The sequence below is a fragment of the Leucoraja erinacea genome, chromosome 24, assembly GCF_028641065.1.
Source record: "Leucoraja erinacea ecotype New England chromosome 24, Leri_hhj_1, whole genome shotgun sequence".
NCBI lineage: Eukaryota > Metazoa > Chordata > Chondrichthyes > Rajiformes > Rajidae > Leucoraja > Leucoraja erinaceus.
In genome coordinates this window covers 24,541,361-24,565,342 of record NC_073400.1, presented here as the reverse complement: position 1 = coordinate 24,565,342, position 23,982 = coordinate 24,541,361, and the positions used below count along the sequence as shown (strand labels likewise).

The 23,982-nt window shown below is 43.9% G+C and overlaps 1 protein-coding gene across 1 annotated transcript in view; it reads left to right on the top strand.

Moving 5' to 3' along the window:
* Positions 1 to 23,982, top strand: part of tmem9 (transmembrane protein 9) — a 45,414-nt gene that overhangs the window by 12,541 nt on the left and 8,891 nt on the right. Inside the window, exons 3-4 of the mRNA XM_055654832.1 lie at positions 8,375 to 8,483; positions 9,435 to 9,566. Of these exons, the coding sequence (XP_055510807.1) occupies positions 8,375 to 8,483; positions 9,435 to 9,566 (241 nt within the window). The remainder of the gene's footprint in view (positions 1 to 8,374; positions 8,484 to 9,434; positions 9,567 to 23,982) is intronic.

Here is a 23,982-nt window from a genome sequence, read left to right as displayed (position 1 = left end):
GAGATCATGGATATTATCACCGGGAGAATATATTTACTGTGTGCCAACCTCTACACACAGAAATGTCAAACTAAATATTCCCTGATTCACCACAAGCACTCTGCACTCTGTGTGATAAAGTCCTTTTCTTGCATTATAAAGTATGCCGGAATACTTCCATGCAGTACCCCCTGTCAACAGGTATTCTGCAGGGTACCATGCTGGCCCTGCATACTTCATCTGACACAGCACTCCCCCTGACTATTCTGCATGCTATAGCATTACCCTTGTGTTTAGACATGATTATTTTAGACATGTTTTAGACATGATTATTCAGCACTGACTGTATTATAAGTTCATAAGTTATAGGAGCGGAATTAGGCCGTTCGGCCCATCAAGTATACTCTGCCATTCAATCATGGCTGATCTATAATTTCCTCTCAACCCCATTCCAATGATGGAAATAAAACGCTTCTTACAAGATGGCGTCAGTGTCGGACGTGTATTCATTGTGCTAGTCACAACAGGGACATACAGCAGACATTACTTTTTTTTTTTTAATTTTATTTTTATTAGAAGTACGGTAAATTACAATACTACACAACACATATATCTTAATACATTTTTTGTACCGCTTCATTTTTTTTTTGAGCTTTAAGAAAATGATCGAAGTAAAGAAAGTAAAGAAAGTGCGCAAGAGTCGTGAAGTGCAAGTGTGTATAAAAAAAAATAAAAAATAAAAAAATACAGCAGACATTACATGGTGTCAGAGTAACCGTGAACCTGAGAGGGGAAATTCTATGTCTGGAAACCGACATCAACCTCCTTCCAAGAGTTGCGGGAGAAATACGATTTGAATACTAATAATTTCTTCAGATATCTCCAGGTTAGGGACTATGTGAAAACATGCATGCGAGACTACACCACTGCAAATCCAGATCAACTCAGTGAGTGTTTGAATAGACAAGCAGATACAGAGAAGTTGATATCCTACACTTACAATGTATTTCAAAATATCAACACCCCATCATCTGCGGATTACAGGCATGCATGGGAAGATCAGATGGGTCAACCAATCTCAAATGATTTATGGAACGAAAGCTTACAATATATCCATACTTGCCCTTTAAATGCCAGACACTGCCTAGTGCAGTTCAAAGTGCTGCACAGGTTATACTACTCAAAAACAAAACTGAACAAAATATTCTCCAGCGTCTCCCCTCTTTGCGATAAGTGTCAGTTTCAAGAAGCCACAGAAACCCACAGTTTTGTATTTTGTACAAAAATAGAAAGTTTTTGGACGGAAGTATTCAGCATCCTCTCCAATATATTGAAAATCACATTAGAGCCAGACTCAAAACTGATAATACTGGGAATATCAGAGGCATGTAGCAAATTGACTGTTTTTCAGGGATGCTTTGTTGGCTACGGTCTAATATCAGCAAAAAAACTCATACTTAAATTCTGGAAAAAGGCTGCAGTTCCTTCTACGAAGATGTGCATTACAGAAAAGACAGACACATTACATCTAGAGAGAATTAGGTTTATCTTGAATGATAAACCGGAACAATTTTGTTAAGTATGGTCACCTTTTATTGATTTTCTCGAACAGCACAATAGTTGAATACAAATTCGGAAATTACTCGTAGGGCTGAGTGAGCAGGCGTATGAGTGGGTTGATGGGTATATCTCCCTTCTTCTTTTTTCTCTCTCTTCTCCTCTCGCTTTTCAATTTAACTTTTTGGAAATGTTAAAATTGAAGTTGTTACAAAGCTATAAAACTGTCAAGTTTCTTTGCACAATTGCTTCCAATAAATTAAATATCTAAAAATGGATAGATAGATAGATAGATGGATGGATGGATGGATGGATGGATGGATGGATGGATGGATAGATAGATAGATAGATAGATAGATAGATAGATAGATAGATAGATGGATAGATAGATAGATAGATAGATGGATGGATGGATGGATGGATGGATGGATGGATGGATGGATGGATGGATAGATAGATGTCCCGTTCGGAGGGCCGGCCGATCGTGGCTTCCGCGAGGCGATGCCTATCCACCCGCATGACAGACGATCGGGCAGGGGAGACGGAGAGGAGGTCCCCCCCCCATGATGGCCAGAGATTGCCAGGTGGGATCGGGATCAACAGCGAGGAAAAGGCGTCACGATTACACGAGTCCCCATGATCGACAGAGGAATGGCAGGTCTCCAAAGATGGCCTCTACCAGAGGGAGTAATGGCCGCCACAGCCACCTTCCCACCGCGCTGCCCCACACCTTCACCCGCGCCTGTGTGCCGATAACGATTGCCGCCGCCACCGCCATGTTCGAGAAATTCAAGGAGCCCTGCGAAGCGCGCAGCAGTTTAAAAACTCTAAGTGACAAATTTAAAGAAGTAAAAGTTCTTTCTTTAATAATTCTCTCTATAATACTCAATATAATAAAGATGTTTCTTTATTATAGAGATAATTCTTCTGTCATCAGCTGTGAAGGTCTTCCTTGGCCTGCCAGTCCCTTTGCGATTAGTAAGCTCACCAGTGCTCTCTTTCTTCTTAATGATGCTCCAAACAGTTGAATTTGGTAAGCCTAAGGTTTGGCTGATGTCTCTAACAGTTTTATTCTTGTTTCTCAGTCTCATAATGGCTTCTTTGACTTTCATTGGCACAACTCTGGTCCTCATGTTGATAAACAGCAATAAAAGTTTCAAAAGGTGATGGAAAGACTGGAGGAAAGACTAGGTGCTGAGAGCTTTCTTATACCTGCATTTAAACACATCTGAGCAATTACACATGCCTGTGAAGCCATCTGTCTAGACTTAGACTTCGACTTAGAGTTAGATCCTTTATTTGTCATTCAGACCTTTCGGTCTGAACGAAATGTCGTTGCCTGCAGCCATACATGTAATATTAAACAACAAAACACACAATAAACACAAATTAACATCCACCACAGTGAGTTCACCAGGCACCTCCTCACTGTCTCTTCCCTCCTCTTCTCCCTCTGCGCTGAGGCGATACCCCACCGGGCGATGGTAAGTTAGTCCCGCGGCTCACCGAGCTCCGCGAACGGGCCGGTTCAAGCTCCGCAGCCCGGGGCGGTCGAAGCTGCCGCCCTCCAGTCCAGCAGACACAGCTGAAAACAGGCACCAGCCTGTGACCTGCGAGCTCCAACGATGTCGCCTACTGGCCCGCGGCCGAGCCCCGGATTCAGGTCGCCGCTGCCAGAACGCCGCCTCAGCCACCGGAGCACCGTCTCCACCCCGTGCCGGGCCGCCCTCACGGGAGCTCCATTCCAGCCCCGAGCCAGGCCGCCACAGCCACCAGAGCGCCGTTCCAGCCCCGAGCCGGGCCGCCCTCACGGGAGCGCCGTTCCAGCCCCGCGCCGGGCTGCCCTCACCGGAGCGCCGAGCCGTGCTGCTGCCCGAACGCCGCCACAGCTCGAAGACGGCACAGTTGGTGAGTCCTGGCTGGCTCTACCTCCGGAGCCTCGAGGTCGGTCGCAGGTTGGAGGCAGCCAGCTCTGCCATTAGGCCTCAGTGCAGACGGAGGCAGAGAAGGGGGATACAACAAGAAAAAGTCGCATTCCCCCGAAGGAAGAGACAGAGAGCCCTGTTTCAGCCCCCCACACATAACACAACCTAATAACCAAACATTTGACTAAACAAGACAAAATAAATAACACAAAAAAATAAAAACAGACGGACTGCAGGCGAGCCGCAGCCATTCAACAGCGCCGCGACTAAGTATAAACACAGCTGTAATTTCTACATGGTAAAACCAAAATGTATAAAAATACCCTTTAATAAAATCTGACAATGTGCACTTTAACCACATGTGATCTTTTCTATTACAAATCTCAAATGGTGGAGTACAGAGGCAAATAAATAAATGAAGGGCCTTTGTGCCAGACATTATGGAGGGCCCTGTATTGTACATTGTTTAGAGCTGTGCTGATCATAGAATGGGGATGGATTATTAAAAACAAGATGATTATTTCTGAGCTTTCAGTCCCAGCTCTTGCTCGACAGCATTAGATGGCTGAACTTTCAGCTGCAGTGATGCTTGTGAGAAATGTATTACATTTTATTTATGACTTCTCCAAGTATGTTAATCGATTACCAACCAGTAGATGGTGCACAAGAGCAATTTGTGAATCCTGGGTCTACTTTTCCCAGCTGCAGTCTAGAACACACAGGGGAACTCACAACACTCAACTATATTATAGCAAGAGTAAAGAGTGTTTAATTGCCAGGTGCACCGACAACGGAACAATGTAATTCCTACTTGCTGCAGCATAAAAGGCCTGTAAACGGAATACACACAGATCATATAAAATAAACAAAATTCAATAAATTACTGAACACCATAACACAAAGTCCTTCATGCAACCCAGGACAGTCTATGGAAGTTCATGGTGAAAGTTGGTGTTGTGTCGTATCCAAGAGCCTGATGGTTCTGTGGAGTGAGGTCTACCTGACTTTCCAAATGATTGGGTCTTCAAAATGGTGGGTGGAGTTGAAGAGTTTGACAGACCCTATGATACACCATGTCCATGCAAACTATCAGGTCCCCATCGATACTAAACTATGCACGTTAACTCTGTCCTGTTCTGCAGGATGTATATATGTCGACGTAATCAAGATACATGGTGGATCATTCTTTTAAAATGAGGCTGCCCACAGAAATTGGTCTCCATTCTTAAGTTTGCTGTTTGACCACAACTAAAAAGCAGCCCTGAGCTATTATCTACCTCATTGGAGACCCTCGGACTATCTTTGATCGGACTTTACTGGCTTTACCTTGCACTAAACATTATTTGCATTACTCCCTTGATCATGTATCTGTACTATGTCGATGGCTCGATTGTAATCATGCATAGTCTTTCCGCTGACTGGTTAGCACGCAACAAAAAGCCTTTCACTGTACTTTGGTACACGTGGCAATAAACAAACTAAACTGATGGCCAGCAAAGTGCGATCCTAATCAATGGGGTCCGTAACAATTGTAATCTGATCTCAGTCATTGTCCAAATTCTTCTTTCAATCTTTCTCAATGCCGTGATGCCTCTAATCACCAACAAATTCCCCAATAAGGTGGAGTTAATCTGCAGACTGGATGGAAAACAGTTCGACCTATTTATGAGGATGTTGCCGGGACTAGAGGGTCTGAGCTATAGGGAGAGGTTGAGTAGGCTGGGACTCTATTCCTTGGAATGCAGGAGGCTGAGGGGTGATTTTATAGCGGTGTATAAAATCATGATAGGAATAGATCGGATAGATACACAGAGTCTCTTGCCCAGAGTAGGTGAGTCGAGGACTATAGGGCATAGGTTTAAGGTGAAGGGGAAATGATTTAATAGGAATCTGAGGGGTAACCTTTTCATACAATGGGGGGTGGCTGTATGGAACAAGCTGCCAGAGGAGGTAGTCGAGGCAGGGGCTATCCCAACATATAAGAAACAGTTCGCAAGGTACATGGATAGCACAGGTTAGGAGGGATATGGACCAAACACGGGCAGGTGGGACTAGTGTAGCTGGGACATGTTGGCCGGTGTGGGCAAGTGGGAAGGAGGGTCTGTTGCCACACTGTTTCACTCTATGACCCTATGACCTGGGTCGACTCCAGAACCAAGGCCACCCCAACTTCAATAATCAAATTGTTGTATGTGGGCAACATGTATGCATGGATGTGTAGGAAGTGACTGACTTGTTTATTGGAGCATATTTAGTTTTGTTTAGTTTAGAGATACAGCATGGAAACAGGCCCTTTGGCTCACTGAGTCTGCACTGACCAGCGATCCCCGCACACTAACACTATCCTACAAACACTAGGGACAATGTTTACATTTTATACCAATCCAATTAACCTACAAACCTGTACATCTTTGGAGTGAGGGGGGAAACCGAAGATCTCAAAGAAAACCCACAGAGGTCACCGAGAGAACGTACAAACTGCGTGCAGACAAGCACCCATGGTCAGGATTGAACCTGGGTCTCTGGCGCTGTAAGGCAGTAGCTCTACCGTTATGCCACCATGATGCCTAAAGAGAATGGGACTTATATTCACAAGACATGCCCTGCACCAATTCTTGAGTGGCCCTCAATTTCCCTGCTCCACTGTTGGCAGCTATTTATTTGTCTGCCTTGGACTTCAACTCTTAAATTTAAATCCCTTTACTTCGCTCCCCCATTTCCCTCCGTTAAGGTAGCCTTAGACACTCCCACCTTGACCAAGCATCTTGCCCTCCCATCTCTTTATACCCTGTAGTATTTCATTTCTTATGATCCTGTGGAACATCTTCGACAGGTGCAAGCGCCATTTAGTGCAAGTTGTCATTTTAATTCATGCATAATAATATATCATTACCGAAGGCCAGGTTGACTGATATTTTTAAGGCGGAGATTGATTCTTGATTAGTACCAGTGTCAGGGGTTATGGGGAGAAGGCAAGAAAATGGGGTTGAGTGAGAAAGAGAGATCAGCCATGTTTGACTGACGGAGTAGACTCGATGGGCCAAATGGCCTACTTATGGTCCTATAATTCATGAATTTGATTGAATCAGTCAATTTCTCATAAATATCAAGCCGATGATATGGGGTATATGGTGACCACAGGGCGCAGATAGAGAGTGCCTTTGTGTAGTTATTTCTTTCAGTGCAGGGTTATAATTTCATTTTTCATTAAGCCATAAAATAAGTGATCTTCTATAACAATCAATTGTATATCTGGCTTTTATTTTGTTATTTAGTTTACTTAATGCACCATATCCTTTACGTTCATTATTAAACAATAGTTAGTTGAAACGATTCTCTGGAGCATTTGGAACCTGGTTTATGTTCCCAACCTACCTGGTTTAAAAGCAAAATGAGATTGCAAGCGATATACAGTGCAGAATAGACAACAGTTCTGGAGAAAACAGAAGCATGTGTTAATATAGAGTCATCCATAGATTATGCCTGACCTACTGAATGGTCCTTTGGTTTTGGTTTCAATTGCATTTATTTTATCTATTTGCCCTTAGCTTTTGCCCCTTAACTTCAGCCATGTTTGCTGCCGAATAAGATGGGTTGCAATACATTCTTCTAGTCCTCCACATTGCACATCCCTTCCCCTCAGCCTCTTGCACATCCACTTTCACTCACTGCAAAAGAACTGGAGAAATAAGGGGAAATCTCCTCTACCATTGATACGGAAACAAGGAACTGCAGATGTTGGTTTACAAAAGAAAATACAGAAAGTGCTGAGTAACTCGGCATGTCTGGCAGTATCCCTGGGGAACATGGATAGGTAACATTTTGGGTTGGGACCATTCTTCAGACTGGTTGTGGGAAGAGGGTAGAAGAAATCAAGAAGAGAGGAGGGACAGGATAAAACGTGGCAGGTAATCGGTGAACACAGGCAAGACTTTTGTTACAGGCACTCGGTTGGTCAATACAATACCATTTATTTGTCATTTGAACCTTACATGAGGTTCAAACGAAATTTGGTTTCTGCAGTCATACAAGAAAAGAACCAAGACACGCACCAACACAATGTACACAAACATCCATCACAGTGAATCGGTGCTAGGGTGCTAGGCCCCAACGACAACGGAGACCCGACAGGGAAAAGGTCGGGTCCCCGTGCAGGGAAGTTACAGTTTCCTCCACCCACCCCCCGCCATCGTAAGTTGCCCAAGTGGAATAAGACGTGCTGTGTGGCCTCACTCTGGCAGTGGAGGAGTCCCTGGACAGAAAGGTCACTATGAGAATCTGTAGAGGAGTTAAAATGGTTAGCGACCAGGAGATCAGGTAGCCCTTGGCAGACCAAGCTCAAATGTTCGACAAAACGGACACTATCACTCATGTACCAATAATCTAATGTTATGAAACATATAAGATTGTTAAGGGCTTGGACACGCTGGAGGCAGGAAACATGTTCCCGATGTTGGGGGAGTCCAGAGCCAGGGGCCACAGTTTAAGAATAGGGAGTAAGCCATTTAGAACGGAGACGAGGAAACACTTTTTCTCACAGAGAGTGGTGAGTCTGTGGAATTCGCTGCCTCAGAGGGCGGTGGAGGCAGGTTCTCTGGATGCTTTCAAGAGAGAGCTAGATAGGGCTCTTAAATATAGCGGAGTCAGGGGATATGGGGAGAAGGCAGGAACGGGGTACTGATTGGGGATGATCAGCCATGATCACATTGAATGGCGGTGCTGGCTCGAAGGGCCAAATGGCCTACTCCTGCACCTATTGTCTATTGTCTATTGTCTATGACTGTCCAAAGTCCTTGCATTTACAGAAACTTTGCAATTTAACAGATTCCTTTTGAACTTACTGCATTATAAAAGTTATGCGCTTTATTGAGAGTCACGCTCACTCGTTCATGTTGAGTGTCGTTTGTTTTCAGTAACTGCCTGCACGTGGTGGAGCCCATGCCAGTACCTGGCCGTGATGTGGAGGCTTACTGTCTACTGTGCGAGTGTAAATATGAAGAAAGAAGCACTACTACAATCAAGGTACACCTAATCCTCGATGCCCTCTGATGCATCTCCAACATCGATGCAATGTCCACCCGAAACTCTGAGAGTAGCTAATGAATGTGACTTGTTTTGGGTGACATTGAGCTGATTGTGAGAATGCATTAAGAATATATTTTGTGCTTTCAATCACAGTGTGTAGTGGGGTAGGAATTTATCAGCACACTCCAGACCTTTGCTGGCTGAATGAAACTCTCCTTCACTCACCGACCAGCAATCACTCCATACTCTCACACTATCCTACATACTAGGGACAATTTTATAATGACCAAAACCATTTAACCTGCAAACCTGTACACCATTGGAGTGTGGGAGGAAACTTGAGCACCCGGGGAAAACCCACGCGGTCACGGGAGAACGCACAAACTCCGTACAGACAGCACCCGTAGTCAGGATCGAACCCGGGTCTCTCGCGCTGTAAGGCAGCAACTCGACCGCTGCGCCACCGTGCCGCCCAAAAGAAGTACTTAATAAAAAAATATATAAACACTTCTGGGATACATAAAGTGGAGGATCTGAGCAAAGGAAAGTGTTGGCTCTTCAAAAGTTGAGCCAGAGCATTAAAAATAAGGAACCCGAAATGGAAAAATATTAATCAAATAAACATTTTTTTTAACCTGTCTTCACTTAAAAAAATACTAAATGCATTAAAAAAAAAGTAATTTGGTCGATGGTGTTTGGAGCCTTGCATAATGGAGTCTGATGCAGAATAATATCTCTGTAGAATATAACTTTTTTTTGTTCTTAAGATTGCTTTTAAAAGTTCCAGATATTCTGATTTTCTAACGGAAGCTAATTCTGCCCCTGTACTTCAACACTTTCAAATAAAGAAGTTGCATTTGTTTCATAGAAAGTAATGATAAAATAAGCAAATACTAGGCAGATAATTACAACCCAATGAGGAATGTGTCTGCGATTGTCATTTCACAGGTAACAATCATCATCTACCTGACTGTTGTTGGAGCTCTCCTGGTCTACATGGCATTCCTGATGATCGTGGATCCACTAATACGGAAACCGGACTCGTACACTCAGCCACTGCACAATGAAGAAGACACTGAGGTATGGAAAGTGCATGGAAACGTTGGGTGGATTTGTATCAAATGTGCAGATACCTGTTAATATGCAGTATTGCAAATGAGCCTGTGTTTCAATTTGTAACCATGGTTGGTTTTTAATGCCTTGTGCTGAGTATTAATAACACAATTTTAATATCCAATTTTGTAACGTTAACAGTCATGCAGCAGGGAATCAGGCCCTTCAGCCCATCTCGCCCATGCTGACCGAGATGCCACATCTACACAACTCCCACCTGCCCAGATTTGGCCCATATCCCTCTCAGCCTTTACTTTGCATGTTCTTGTCCAAAAGTGTCAAAGAGTCAAAAGAGCACTCGGAACAACAACCGGCTCCTCTCCCTGTGCTGTAGAACTGAGCGGTTCAGGAGATCCTACACCCCTGCAGCCATTAGATTTTATAATTCGGACCGCTAGGCTGTAAGGGGATGCATTTTTGCATTTTTAATTGGTAATTATTGATCTTTTTAAGTATTTATTGCTCTCAGGTCGTGTCCACATTGTATTTTATGTATTTTCTGTCTGCGTTTGTTTTGAATGTGTGGGTTTTGGTGGTTGAGGGCTTCTGGACATCTGAATTTCCCTGAGGGGATCAATAAAGTGTTTATTATTATTATTATTATTAAATATCGGATTTGTACCGAGCTCTACCACTTCATCTGGCAACTTCTTCATGCAAAGATGTGGCAGATGGAATACAGCATAGCAAAGTGTACAAACATGCACTTTGGTCGTAGAAATAAGTTATAAACTATTTTGTTAATGGGAAGAGGATTCAGAAGTTGGAGGTGCAAAAGGACCTGGGAGTGCTGGTGCAGGACTCCCAAAAGGTTAACTTGCAGGTTGGTAATTGGTGGTAAGGAAGGCAAATGCAATGTTAGCACTCATTTCAAAAGGACTAGAATATAAAAGCAGGGATGTAATGCTGAGGCATTTTAGGGCACTGATCAAACTGCATTTGCAGTATTGTGAGCAGTTTTGGGCCATATACCTGAGAAGGGTTTACATATGGTCCCGGAGATGATTGGGTTAACATATGATGAGCGTTTGATGGGTCTGGGTCTGTACTCGCTTGAGTTTGGAAGGATGAGGGGCGAATCTCATTGAAACTTATCAAAGTAATAAAAGGCCTGGATATAGTGAATGTGGAAAGGATATTTCCACTAGTGGCAGAGTCTCGGACAAGAGGGCACAGCCTCAGAGTATCAGGACAAAGATTGTAACTTTATATACAGTATTCTCATTGCAACATCTTTTCTGTGACACTGGGGGGAGGCATTCAGCACATTTTACCTCTCAAAGTATTCTCTCTCCCCACATTCCCCCTTAACCCAGTCTCTCTCACCCTAATTCTCAATTTTCTCTGACTAGCTGGAGCTATGTGGCAGAGACACTATCTGTTGTGCTATTTCGGGCCGAAACGTTGCCTATTTCCTTCGCTCCATAGATGCTGCTGCACCCGCTGAGTTTCTCCAGCTTTTTTGTGTACCTTCGATTTTCCAGCATCTGCAGTTCCTTCTTAAACATTTAGACAAGTATATGGATAGGGCAGGTTTAGTGGGACATGGGACAGGTGAAGATGGGACAAGTTGGTCTGTGTCTGAGTAAGTTGGGCCAAAAGGGCCTCTTTCCACACCGTAGAACTTTATGACTCTAAATGAATGTTAAGAGTCATTTTCCATTATTCAAAAAGTATCGAGTATTTCAATGTCCCAGCTAATGCCCCTGTCCCACTTAGGAAACCTGAACAGAAACCTCTGGAGACTTTGCGCCCCACCCAAGGTTTCCGTGCGGTTCCCGGAGGTTGCAGGTGGTTGCCGGAGGCTGCAGGCAGTGGAAGCAGGTAGGGAGACTGATAAAAACCTCCGGGAACCGCACTGAAACCTTGGGTGGGGTGCAAAGTCTCCAGAGGTTTCCGTTCAGGTTTCCTCAGTGGGACAGGGGCATAACTTTCTTCCATCTACCAACATGACTTATGCTTATCCTGTTGATATTTGTGGTGAAGACAGGCACAAAAAGCTGGAGTAACTCAGCGGGTCAGGCAGCATCTCTGGAGAAAAGGAATAGATGACGTTTCGGGTCGAGACCCTCCTTCACTTTCCAGGGGCAAAATCTCTGCCAACATACTCTTGCTTACAAAGCATAATTTATCACACAAAGCCATTAAAAAATATTTTGATCAAGTGATAGCCCACCAAATAAAAGTGAGTTTATGTACTAATCTATTTTTTTTCCCCGATGGGTGTAACTTGCCAAAACTGGGCAACATTTGCTCATTGTCCCAAAGCTCACCTATGCCTTTGAGATTTTGTTTTTAGTTTTACTTTGAGAATTTTCTTGTTGATAGTTCAAGCTTTTAAAATTATCCCTTCAAGTTCATTCACTGTGTAATCTAAAAATATAACGTGTAGTTAAGATCAAACGACTTTTTAAAAAGCTTACCCCCATTTCCTGCCACTCCTGTTTTAATAGATTTATTGCAGTTATTTCCTACCTGGTGACAGTGTAGGGATGCTTCTAACACTAGGTTAAGTGAAATAATCCCTGCCAGTCTGTGTGAGGGCTGATGAGAGCCAATGTAGGTGGTCTAATGATATTGAGAGGAAATGTAAAATAGTACAAAGTGCTTATTATGGGGTAAGAAATGACAGTGTGTGAGGCTGGTCTGGTGTCGGTGAGCAGCGCTTGGTCAGACATTTCAGGATATCATTACTGGCAACAAAAACCTTTGCAGGTCTTTGTTTAAGGATGATCTCAGGACATAAAGAGAAACCATCAGGTTGTCAAAACAGGTAGGTCCCGTGGCGACGCCTTGCCTTTAGGTAGCAAATGAATTCTGGAACTTCCTTCCGAGCCGTCATCAGGCAACTGAACCATCCTGAACTACCATCCTGAACAACAACCAGAGAGCCATCCTGAACTACTATCTAGCTCATTGGAGACCCTCGGACTATCTTTGATAGAACTTTACCTTACACTAAATGTTATTCCCTTATCATGCATCTATACGCTGTAAATAGCTCGATTGTAATCATGTATTGTCTTTCTGCTGACTGGTTAGCACGCAACAAAAGCTTTTCACAGTACCTCAGTATGTGTGACAAACTGAACTCAACTCAACTCAAAGATAATGGGTTTTAAAGACTTTGAGTTAGGAACATGGATATTCCGATAACGGAGAGAGGTGGATCACGTGAAGGCAGAGATTAGTTTAACTTGGCTCACAGCGCCATTGATCCAGTGTTGATCCTGACTACAGGTGCTGGCTGGGCAGAGTTTGCACCTTCTCCCTGTGGCCATATGGGGTTTTTTTTCTGGGATATTCAGTTTCCTATCGCACCACAAAGACGTGCAGGTTTATGTGTTAATTAGCGTCTGTAAATTGCCCTTAGTGTGTATGAATTGAAAATGGGATAACAGAGAACTATAGTGTGAACTATAGGGTCGCGGCGATGAGGCCTGGTTCCACGCTGTAACTACAAACCAAGTTTAAACTAAAATTAGGTAAGAATGGACCCAAAGTCTTGGAATTGCTTTGAAATGGCTTGGTTTATACACTTGTGACTGAAAAGTAAATAGCTACAGATGCTGGAAATTAAAACAATGATAGAAAATGCTGGAGATATTCAGCATCTGTGGAGAAAATATTACTTCTAATTTGTTCTCCGCAGTTTTACTTTAGTTTTAGTTTTAGAGATACAGCGCGGAGATAGTCCCTTCGGCCCATCGAATCCGTGCCGACCAACGATCCCCGTACAATAGCACTATCCTACAGACTAGGGACAATTTGGCTTTGGTACCAAAGCCATATAAACCTGCAAACCAGTATGTCTTTGGAGTGGAGGAGGAAGCTGGAACACCCGGGCAAACCCTCGCGGTCAAGGGGAGAACGTGCAAACTCCATGCAGACAGCACCCGTAGTCAGGATCGAACCCGGGCCTGTGGCGTTGTAAGGCAGCAATTCTACCGCTGCGCCACCGTGCCGCCCTTGCCTGACCAACTGAGTGCCTCCAGCATTTTCCACTATACACACATGAAACTCTCTGTTACTATAAAAACAGGTCTATGTGTCCTCGTTAGGCAAGAGACATGAACTTTCACTGACAAGTAGGGTTGCCAATGTTCTCCCTCCCAAAGGTCAAAATAAGGGACAAATTCCCGACGGAAATTCGTTGCCCGACTTGGCCGTGTCTGGGTGAATGATGAGTTGGCCCGGGTGCTGGACTGCACACAAAGCCCAGCCGGCGGGCCAGCTGAGGAGTTTTGGTCCGGGCACGCAACGTAGCATGCAAAGCCCGGCGCCGCATGCAACTCATGACCTGATGATCGGCCATGAGAAGGGGGGGTTGTTGGTTTCTTGGTCCTCCAAAATATTCGAAATGGAATTTAAACTGGAGGTGGTGGTGTCAGCGGTAAGCGAAGGTCCGAAGGTCGGACAGCTGGCCGGGCTGCCGACCGACGGGGCCACGGGCGAGGTGCTGCTGCTGCACTCCATGGGCTGCACTACGTCGGGACGGGTGAGGCGGGGCCAGACGCGGTGCTCCGACCCGACAGTCCCCTAGACCCGAGTAGTAGCAGCCAAATACGGGACAAGGGCGGTCCCGTATGGGACAAACCAATTTAGCCCAAAATACAGGATGTCCCGGCTAATACGGGACGGCTGGCAACCCTATCGACAAGTCACTGTGCACAGATCACAGCCTGGCTCCGTAACTCCTGTGTTAAGATGGTATTAGAAGCATTCCTATCATTAATTCAGAGGAGAGAGTAATCACAATTAGAAAATAAATAGAATTTTAATTTTGACATTAGGTCATGAAGCTACGTAACTGTGTGTAACACATCTGACTGGACCTAACAGTCTTTTTATTACAATCTTCAGATTGTCTCATAAGATGTAGGGTAAAGCTTTCCTTAGTTAAGTTCCAAATACTTTCTCAAAGAGGTAGAACTAGTCTGAGTGCCAGTATAGTCTCTGTTCTGAGAAGCATAATCCGATGTCAGAAACCATCTAAAGTGATGGTAAACTTTATTTACCTGGAAAACCACAGCATTTTATAAGACTCGCCTTTAATTATATGCTGTGAGTTCTTGATGATAATCTAAAACGGATGCAGGAAGTGGGAGGAAGAGTATGTAAACATTGGTCTGGGGCTCAAGAGGACGTTCTAGGCCTGTGTGTAGGGTTTAGTTTAGTTTAATATATTAGTTTAGAGACGGAAACAGGCCCTTCGGCCCACCGAGTCCGTGCCGAACAGCGATCCCCGCACACTAACGCTATCATACACACAATAGGAAAAAAAATTTACACATACACCAAGCCAATTAACCTACGAACCTGTACGTCTTTGGAGTGGGGGAGAAAACCAAAGGTCTCAAGATGCGATGTCTTTAGACTCTAGAGATACAGCACGGAAACAGGCCCTTCGGCCCACCTAGTACGCACCGACCAGCACCGATCACCCCGCTGTTTCGAGTTATTGAAGTTATTTCAAATCAATGCAGAGGGTGGTGAATCTTTGGAATGTCCTACCTCAGAGGGTGTGGAACTTAAATCATTGTGGAGGGTGGCATTGTAAGTGAGAACAAACATATTTTTGAAAGATGGGGAGTTGAGGGCTATGTGGAACTGGCACAGAAGAGGAGGTAAATGATCAATGTTTAATTTAATTTAGTTTAGCGTGATAAAATTATTATTTAGATAACATTTAGTTTAATATGGTAAAGTATGACAAATAAAGTATCATTGATTGAATTATTGAGGTGAGGCCTGGGGCAGATCAAGACAGATCATTTTGCCTGTCAGAACAGGTTCAAGGGGCCAAATGGCCTCCTCCTAGATTCATAGATACATAGACAATACTTGCAGGAGTAGGCCATTCAAGCCAGCTCTGCCATTCAATGTGACCATTGCTGATCATCCACAATCAGTACCCCGTTCCTGCCTTCTGCCCATATCTCTTGATTCTGCTAGCCCTAAGAGCTCTATCTAACTCTCTTTTGAATGCATCCAGTGAATCGGCCTCCATTGCCTTCTGTGGTAGAGAATTCCACAAATTCACAACTTTCTGTGTAAAAATGTTTTTTCCTCATCTCAGTTCCAAATGCCCTACCCCTTATTCTTAAACTGTGGCCCCTGGTTCTGGACTCCCCAAACATGGGGAACATGTTTCCTACATCTGGCGTGTCCAATCCTTTAATAATCTTCCTGCTCTGATTTCTGGATTCTTGGTGTAATGTTGCCTTGAAGCTAGCTGTCTAAGTGCATGGGTGGTCTGTCATAAAAACAATGTTTCCCTGAGTGTCTGATTCCCCCTTTACTCAGTTTACAGTCATGTCCCAACAGCAGTAGACAACAGGCTACTGATATTAAGGTGCATTGTGTCTCTTGTCCAGTGGCATAGTTGTAGCATATCAGGTGAGTAGCTAATAGACAATAGACAATAGGTGCAGGAGTAGGCCATTCGGCCCTTCGAGCCAGCACCGCTTGATACTTGAGAATAGGTTTCAAGGCAGAAATCTCCTTTCTTTGAATTGTGACATAAATCATAATTGCTAAATGATTAACTGTGTATACTCAGCCTTGCATGCTACAAACATGCGATGAGTGCTTTGTACAGTTTCCATCTCCTCTGTATTTTTGAGATTGAATTACTGTTGCGTTTTTAACTCTATTATTTTGGGGTTTACATCTACTTGAGTAACTGTGGAGCTGTCAGATTGGAGGAAGGATGTTTATTTTCAATCATACAATTGCATTCCTGCCATGAGATGCGAATTAATCCCTTGAGTGCTGGGCGGAGATCTAAATGTGTCTTGACGGTTTGCCTTTGTCATAGGAGACTTGACTCGGCCTTACAACACTGTTTTAATATCTTCACGGTCAGCTATCCTTTGTAGTTTTCTGCTACTTGGGTGCGCTGACACTTTGATCACTGTCTTCCCTTTTATCATCTTTTGTTGTGAAGGTTGCGAATACCTCCAGATTCAAGCCTGGACCTAAACCAAAACACCACAGAGCAAATGCAAAACCTTTTTAACTAGCTTTTAAAATAGTGAAGATGAGCAAATTCACGGACAAAACTGTTCGTGTTTCCTGTTTATTCAACGGAAAAACTCCGAAGGAAATATGAAACTTTACTTTAGAGATTAATGTTTCATGGTGAATCGGAAAGAAAGGAGAGAATGAGGGTTTTGTGTAAAAGAAAATATTTTGTGGCATAGATAAATGATCAGTGGGCCAGTCTATACCAATGAGGAAATGCATTCAGTGAGGAGGAAGGAACTGCAGATGCTGGTTTACACCGAAGATAAATGCAAAAGTGCTGGAGTAACTCAGCGGGTCAGGCAGCTTCTCTGGAGAAAAAGGATGGGGACGTTTCATATGAAGAAAGACTGGATAGACTCGGCTTGTACTCGCTAGAATTTAGAAGATTGAGGGAGGATCTTATAGAAACTTACAAAATTCTTAAGGGGTTGGACAGGCTAGATGCAGGAAGATTGTTCCCGATGTTGGGGAAGTCCAGAACAAGGGGTCACAGTTTAAGGATAAGGGGGAAATCCTTTAGGACCGAGATGAGGAAAACATTTTTCACACAGAGAGTGGTGAATCTCTGGAATTCTCTGCCACAGAAGGTAGTCGAGGCCAGTTCATTGGCTATATTTAAGAGGGAGTTAGATGTGGCACTTGTGGCTAAAGGGATCAGGGGGTATGGAGAGAAGGCAGGTACAGGATACTGAGTTGGATGATCAGCCATGATCATATTGAATGGCGGTGCAGGCTCGAAGGGCCGAATGGCCTACTCCTGCACCTAATTTCTATGTTTCTATATTGCTGAAAAGAAACTTCCCCTGTACATCCTCATTTGAACTTTTACTCTCTCACCTCAAAGCTATGCCCTCTGGTCTTTGACATTTCCACTCTGGGGAAAAAAGGTTCTGACTGTATCGTATCTATACATCTCATAATTGTATACACCACCATCAGGTCACCTACTCCTGCACCCATTTTCTATGTTTCGTGTCGGGACCTTTCTTCAGACTTTGAATGACCATAATGAAGGTGAGGGAATGGAGGCCCAGAATCCCAACGTCATGAAACTCTCAAACCTCACAAGTCCTTTGACACATTCATGAAATCTCAAAGGCCCTTCGACTCTGTAATGACCTACAGTTTCCAGGCCCCCGTTCCCTCATCTTTACTATGGACATTCGGAGAGTCTGAAGAAAGGTCCCGACCCGAAACATCACCCATCCTTTATCTCCAGAGAAGCTGCCTAACCCACCGAGTTACTCCAGCACTTTGTGTCTATCATCACAAGTTTACAAGCTATAGGAGTAGCATTAGGCCATTCGGCCCATCGCATCTACTCCACCATTCAATCATGGCTGAACTCTGCCTACTGATCCCATTTTCCTGTCTTCGCCCCATAACCCTTGACACCCGTTCTAATCAAAAATTTGTCTATCTCTGCCTTAAAAATATCCACTGACTGGGCCTCCACTGTGGCAAATAATTCCACAGTTTCACCTCCCTCTGACTAAAGAAATCCCTCTTCACCTCCTTTCTAAAAGAGCTCCCTTTAATTCTGTGTCTAGACTCTCCCACCAGTGGAAACAGTCTTTCATTATTCCGTAAGTTTCGCCAAAGTCCCCCCTCAACCTTCTAAACTCCAGTGAGCAGAGGCCCAGTGCTGTCAGGCGCTCATCATATGCTAACCCACTCATTCCTGGAGTGGAGATGTGTGGGGTTGGCGAATTCTCCTTGTGATCGTATACATTTACACCGGTCACATGATCGCAGGGAGAATACACAAATCCCACACAGATCTGAGAAAAACTCAAAAAGTGGCTGGAGGTGTGAAGCCGTCACTCTACCAGGCTTCATCTCACAGATGGAGTTATTTGGAATAGTGTTATATGACCCTTTTATGGGCAGGCAGGAATTATGAATGAGCATATAGCAAGCTTGAAGATCTATTCCGTTTATTGTCAGTGTACCAAGGTACAATGAACAGCTTTTGTTGTGTGATATCCAGGCAGCAGAAAGACAATACATGATTACCATCGAGCCATTTACAGTGTAATATGACACAGTAATAACGCTTAGTGCAAGGTGAAGCCAGATCAAGGATAGTCCGAGCGTCACCAATGAGGCTGACTCCAATGAAGATGACTCCAAACGAGGTTTCCTAATTTGAAAAGCGATTATGTTTTGCCCTTTGAATGACAGTTCTCTGCTGCGCTGATCCTGCGCAAGTTCCTGGTCGCAGGAAGAATGGGTGCTTTGAGAGTGTGAAAGCTTGCAGAAGCAAGTGCCAGGTTGATGTGGTTTGGAGATGGCCTTGTGATCACGACTGTTCAAAAGCGGACGTGTTGTATCCGCTCTGCTGCGCTTTTCTTCGGAAGCTAACATCAAACAACCCCAAACATAGGGCAGTGTAATCTGACCTACGCACCTTCAAGTATTTCTGCATGAATAACGACAGATTGACACATCTCTGCCACACACTTCCACCTTGAAGCTTAACTGTACTGTGTTAGACACAAAATGCTGGAGTAACTCAGTGGGAGAAGGAATGGGTGACGTTTCGGGTCGAGACCCTTCTTCAGACAAGCTCCCCCTCTGGGCTGTTTATATATATTACAACTATGTAATGGTGTTGCTCTCAGCAAACCAAATAAAATAAAATAAACTAATGGGGTATTGTCAACAAAAGGTAATGGGGAAGTTATCGCAAGAAGTATGCCCCTTATTGAGAGTACACAAGGTACTCTCCCACTGTTTAGAATTATTCAGTTCAGTTCAGTCCCCAGTTTAGAATTATTATCGTCTTGTGTACCGAGGTACAGAAAATATGCTCTGCATGCTATCAAATCGGAGCAGATAATTAATATACATAAATACACAAGTCAAACACACAAGTACAATAGGTAGAGCAAAGGTGAAGATACAGGGTGCAGGATATGGAGCTTTCCGCATTGTAGCGCATCAGTTCCAGAGACAAAGTCCAATGTCCATAATGGGGTGGAGGTAAATTGAACAGTGCCCAAGCCGATGAAAGGAACTGTTCAGAAGCTTCATTACAGAGGGGAGGAAGATGTACCTGGGTCTGGTGGTGCGCGCTTTCAAGCTTCGGTACCTGTTGCCCGACAGGAGCAGGGACAAGAAGGAATTATGGGGTTGGGGCAAGTCTTCCAACAGCTTCCTCCTGGTGACAAACCAAAATGTAACAGATTATTGTGGACAAATAGCATGGGCACAGAGACATGGAACATGATGTTAGGAAGTATCTATGTCGCGGTTTCCAGCAGGGCATGAGGACAAAAAAGTATTTTAATCTGAGTAAAGTAATATCTGCACACACTTCCTGTCTGTGAAACCTGTCAAAATGTTCCATTAAGTTCGGATTGAACTCTTGCTTATTAAGTATATTTAATGTGTTGAAATGTCCTCGGGCACTTTGCAAGAACAAAACAAAAGTTGGGACTCTGAGATAGACAAAGAGATATTATTGCAGCTACCGATTAGCTTGACAGGAGATAGATTTTACGGGGCGTCTCAAAGGTAAATAATGTACGAGCGAAGAAAGATTGATCCAAGATGGCGCCCAAGCATGGCAACTCTTCGCTTGTCAGTCCCAGAAGAGGATCTGCTATCATCCATTACGAACGTTCCACTCTGTCAAATCTTTATTTGAACAACACATGCTGTACCCGTTATGTGTTCAGTGTGGACGGCCTAATTGTAGTCATGTGTAGTCTTTCCTTTGACTGGATAGCACGCAAACAAAACCTTTTCACTGTACCTCAGTACACGTGACAAACATAAACTAAACTAATGCAGTCAACGATGCCAAAGGTTGCGGGGAGGTTGAGATTGATGAGACAGGGTGGTTCACTGTTATTGGAGGAAGTTTCGGATCGGATCCAGTCTGAAGAAGGATCTCGATCTGAAATGTCACCCATTCCTCCTCTCCAGAGATGCTGCCTGTCCCGCTGAGTTACTCCAGCTTTTACATAGAAACATAGAAAATAGGTGCAGGAGTAGGCCATTCGGCCCTTCGAGCCTGCACCGCCATTCAATATGATCATGGCTGATCATCCAAGCTCAGTATCCTGTACCTGCCTTCTCTCCATACCCCCTGATCCCTTTAGCCACAAGGGCCACATCTAACACCCTCTTAAATATAGCCAATGAACTGTGGCCTCAACTACCTTCTGTGGCAGAGAATTCCAGAGATTCACCACTCTCTGTATGAAAAATGTTTTGTGTCTATCTTCGGTTTAAACCAGCATCTGCAGTTCCTTCCCACATATGGTTCACTTTTAAATTTTGGCAGGAGCTGTGTTATGGTCCTGCAGTGATGATGGTGACGCCATTGGAACTGGGTTCCTGTATTTGACGCTGGATTTGGGAGCTGGTTGCACGTTCAAGGAATGGAGGAAAGGACAGACATATACGGGGCATTACAGGAAAGTCAATAGGATTTTTTTGTTGCGAGCGTTGAAAGAGTCATGCAGTAAGGAGCAGGCCCTTCGGCCCATCAGGTTCAGGCCAAACATCAAGTCCGCATTTACACCAATCCTACAATACCCTCCCAACTTTTATCATCTTCAGGCATGATCGCCAAAATCATTCTAGACAAATAAAAGTGGATTAAACAGGGCGGTAATAAAAAAACTTGTTTATTTCTCCTTCTTTTAAACACTGCTTTGGATTTTTTTTTGAAACACTAATGTACAGAGTGGGCAACATGAAGCTTCTCCTGAATTAAATGGTTAATATCGAAGTTGCAACTGGATAAAACAAATTACAGATATTAAACAAACTCAAAAAGTATCAATTATTGCTAATTGCATGTTTTGCAATAAATAATAACATGCCAAAATCAGAATGGAGAAAACATTTTAAATACCCTATACCTGTCTGGAACCAACCTCAGAAGTCAAATCAAGCCCGGGCAGCTTCATGCCTCAATCTCACACTGGATATTTGCAGGACTCTGGTTTTGTTTTGAAATCTTCCTTGCTGCTAATATTTTGCTCCAAATTAAAGTTTTGTTTAGAGATACAGTGCAGACACAGGCCCGTCAGCCCACCGAGTCCGCTCCAACCAGCGACTGCTAACGCTATCCGACACACTAGGGATAATTGACAGAAGCCAATTAGCCCACAAACCTGTACGTCTTTGGAGTGTGGGAGGAAACTGGGGCACCCAGAGAAAAACCCACACGGTCACAGGGAGAAGGGGCAAACTCCGTAAAGACAGCACCCGAGGTCAAGATACAACCCGGGTCTCTGGGGCTGTAAGGCAGCAGCTGTACCCTCCAAAGCTTCCAGACCCTAATAGGCAGAAGCACTAATGAAATAATGGGTTTGCGTTTATAATGAATGAGCTTTGAGGGTGAAAATTAAATCTCTCAGCATTTATTTTGTCATTCCCTGTCGGAACGAGATCATCTATCATTCCTCCAAACTACAGTGAGCCAGGTACAATCTTCTCCGTTCCCTCATCTTCAAGAACTCTCCTTCCCTGTGATCAATAGTACAAATTTATGTTGCACTGACTCCAAGGCCAGTTCATGCTTTGTCACTTACACAGACCAGAACCACACCATTATCCAAACAAACTCTCAACAAGGTCTCAGCAAGTCTTCCTTTAACACTACCCCCTGCCTGTCTAAATCCAAATGTTCTATTTGCCTGTTTGTTCACTTGCCCTGCCTGTGTGTACACTTTATTCCTTGAAGCACATCTAGATTCCTTTGCACATCAGAAAGAAATACTGCAGCAACTGAAAATCTGAAACAAAATTGAAATTGCTGGGGGAGACTCAGCAGGTCAGGCAGTATCTAGGAAGAAAGAATCAGAATTAACATTTCAGGTTTTATGATTGTTCATCAGAACTGATGGGGCTGTCCCACTGTACGAGCTCATTCAAGAGCTCTCCCGAGTTTTAAAAAAATCAAACTCGTGGAAGCACGTAAGAATGTATGTTGCGGGTACGTCGGAGTTTGGGACGTCTCTTAGCGGATCGCAACGCTAACGGCAGGTACTCGGAAAACGCGGTAAGCTCGGGAAGACGGGTGAAGCTTTTTCAACATGTTGAAAAATGTCCACAAGAGTCCCGAATACCTACGAGTGGCTATTACCGTAATTCTCCGAGTTCGAATCAGAGGAAACCCGAGAGAACTCTTGAAATAGCTTGTACAGTGGGACAGCCCCATTATAATTGGAACAACTCTGCCGAAAAATTGTTCTGATTGAGTTCTGACAAAATTTCATCAACTGTTTCCTTTCTCCACAGGTGCTGCCTGACCTGCTGAGTATTTTTTTTTTTTAATTGTATTTTATTCCCTCTGGATATAAATGTTCACCAGTTCCATATACTTCTTTAAAAAAATGAAAATGTCCATTCTTTACAGCCAACAAACTCGCACTTTTCCATATTTTATTCCCTCTGCTGTCACTTTGCCCATATGTTTAACCTGTTACAGCTGGGTCTCTCGCCCAGCATTGTACCTGCAACAAAGCTTGGATACGTTACATTCTGCCAATGCACACATTTAACGTATCAATTATTCATAAGAGAATCCAATACTGCTTCCTTTGGCACCCCGTTAATAGTCTGCCACATTAAAAAGACCTATCATTTTGTTTTCCGCTCTTTAATCAATCCTCTGTCCACTCTGTTATGTAAACATTAAATCTTTGAGGTCTCATTTTATAAAGCAACCTATTATGTGGTGTCTTGTTGACAGTTCTTTGAAAATCCAAACAAACTGCATCCAGGGTTTTCCCCATCGCCTACTCTGTGGTTACATCACTTTGTTTCATAAAAGCACACTCGTTCCAGCTTATCATGCTCTGGTTTTCTACGTATTCTGGTACTTGGACAGCTGCATCGATAGGATTTCTTCTAAGTATATGACTGGATCAGATCAGGGGGCGGAAATCCTGGGTTGGACAGGGGGGACACATCCCCCCCCCCCCCATGTTTTGTAATCTGGACGTTATTTGCCGCTTTCTAAGGGCTGAATCGGCCCATTCGCATACAAATTCCGTACAGACAGCGCCCACAGTCAGTATCAAACACGGGCGCTGTGAGGCAGCAACTCTACCGCTGCGCCACCGTGCCGCCCACAAATTTGAAAATACTGCTATTTCCACAGTTCTTTAGCTTCCTCTATCCTCTGCATTCTGAATATTCCATCAAAAGGAATATTCTCTGGTTCTGTTCCCAGACTCTCAAAGTACTAGAAACATCCTCTCCACTCCATCCAGGCCTTTCACTATTCGGTAAGCTTCAATGAGGTCCCACTTCATCCTTCTAAACCCCAATGATTACAGGCCCAATACCATCAAACGCTCATCATATGGTAACGCAATCATTCCTGGGA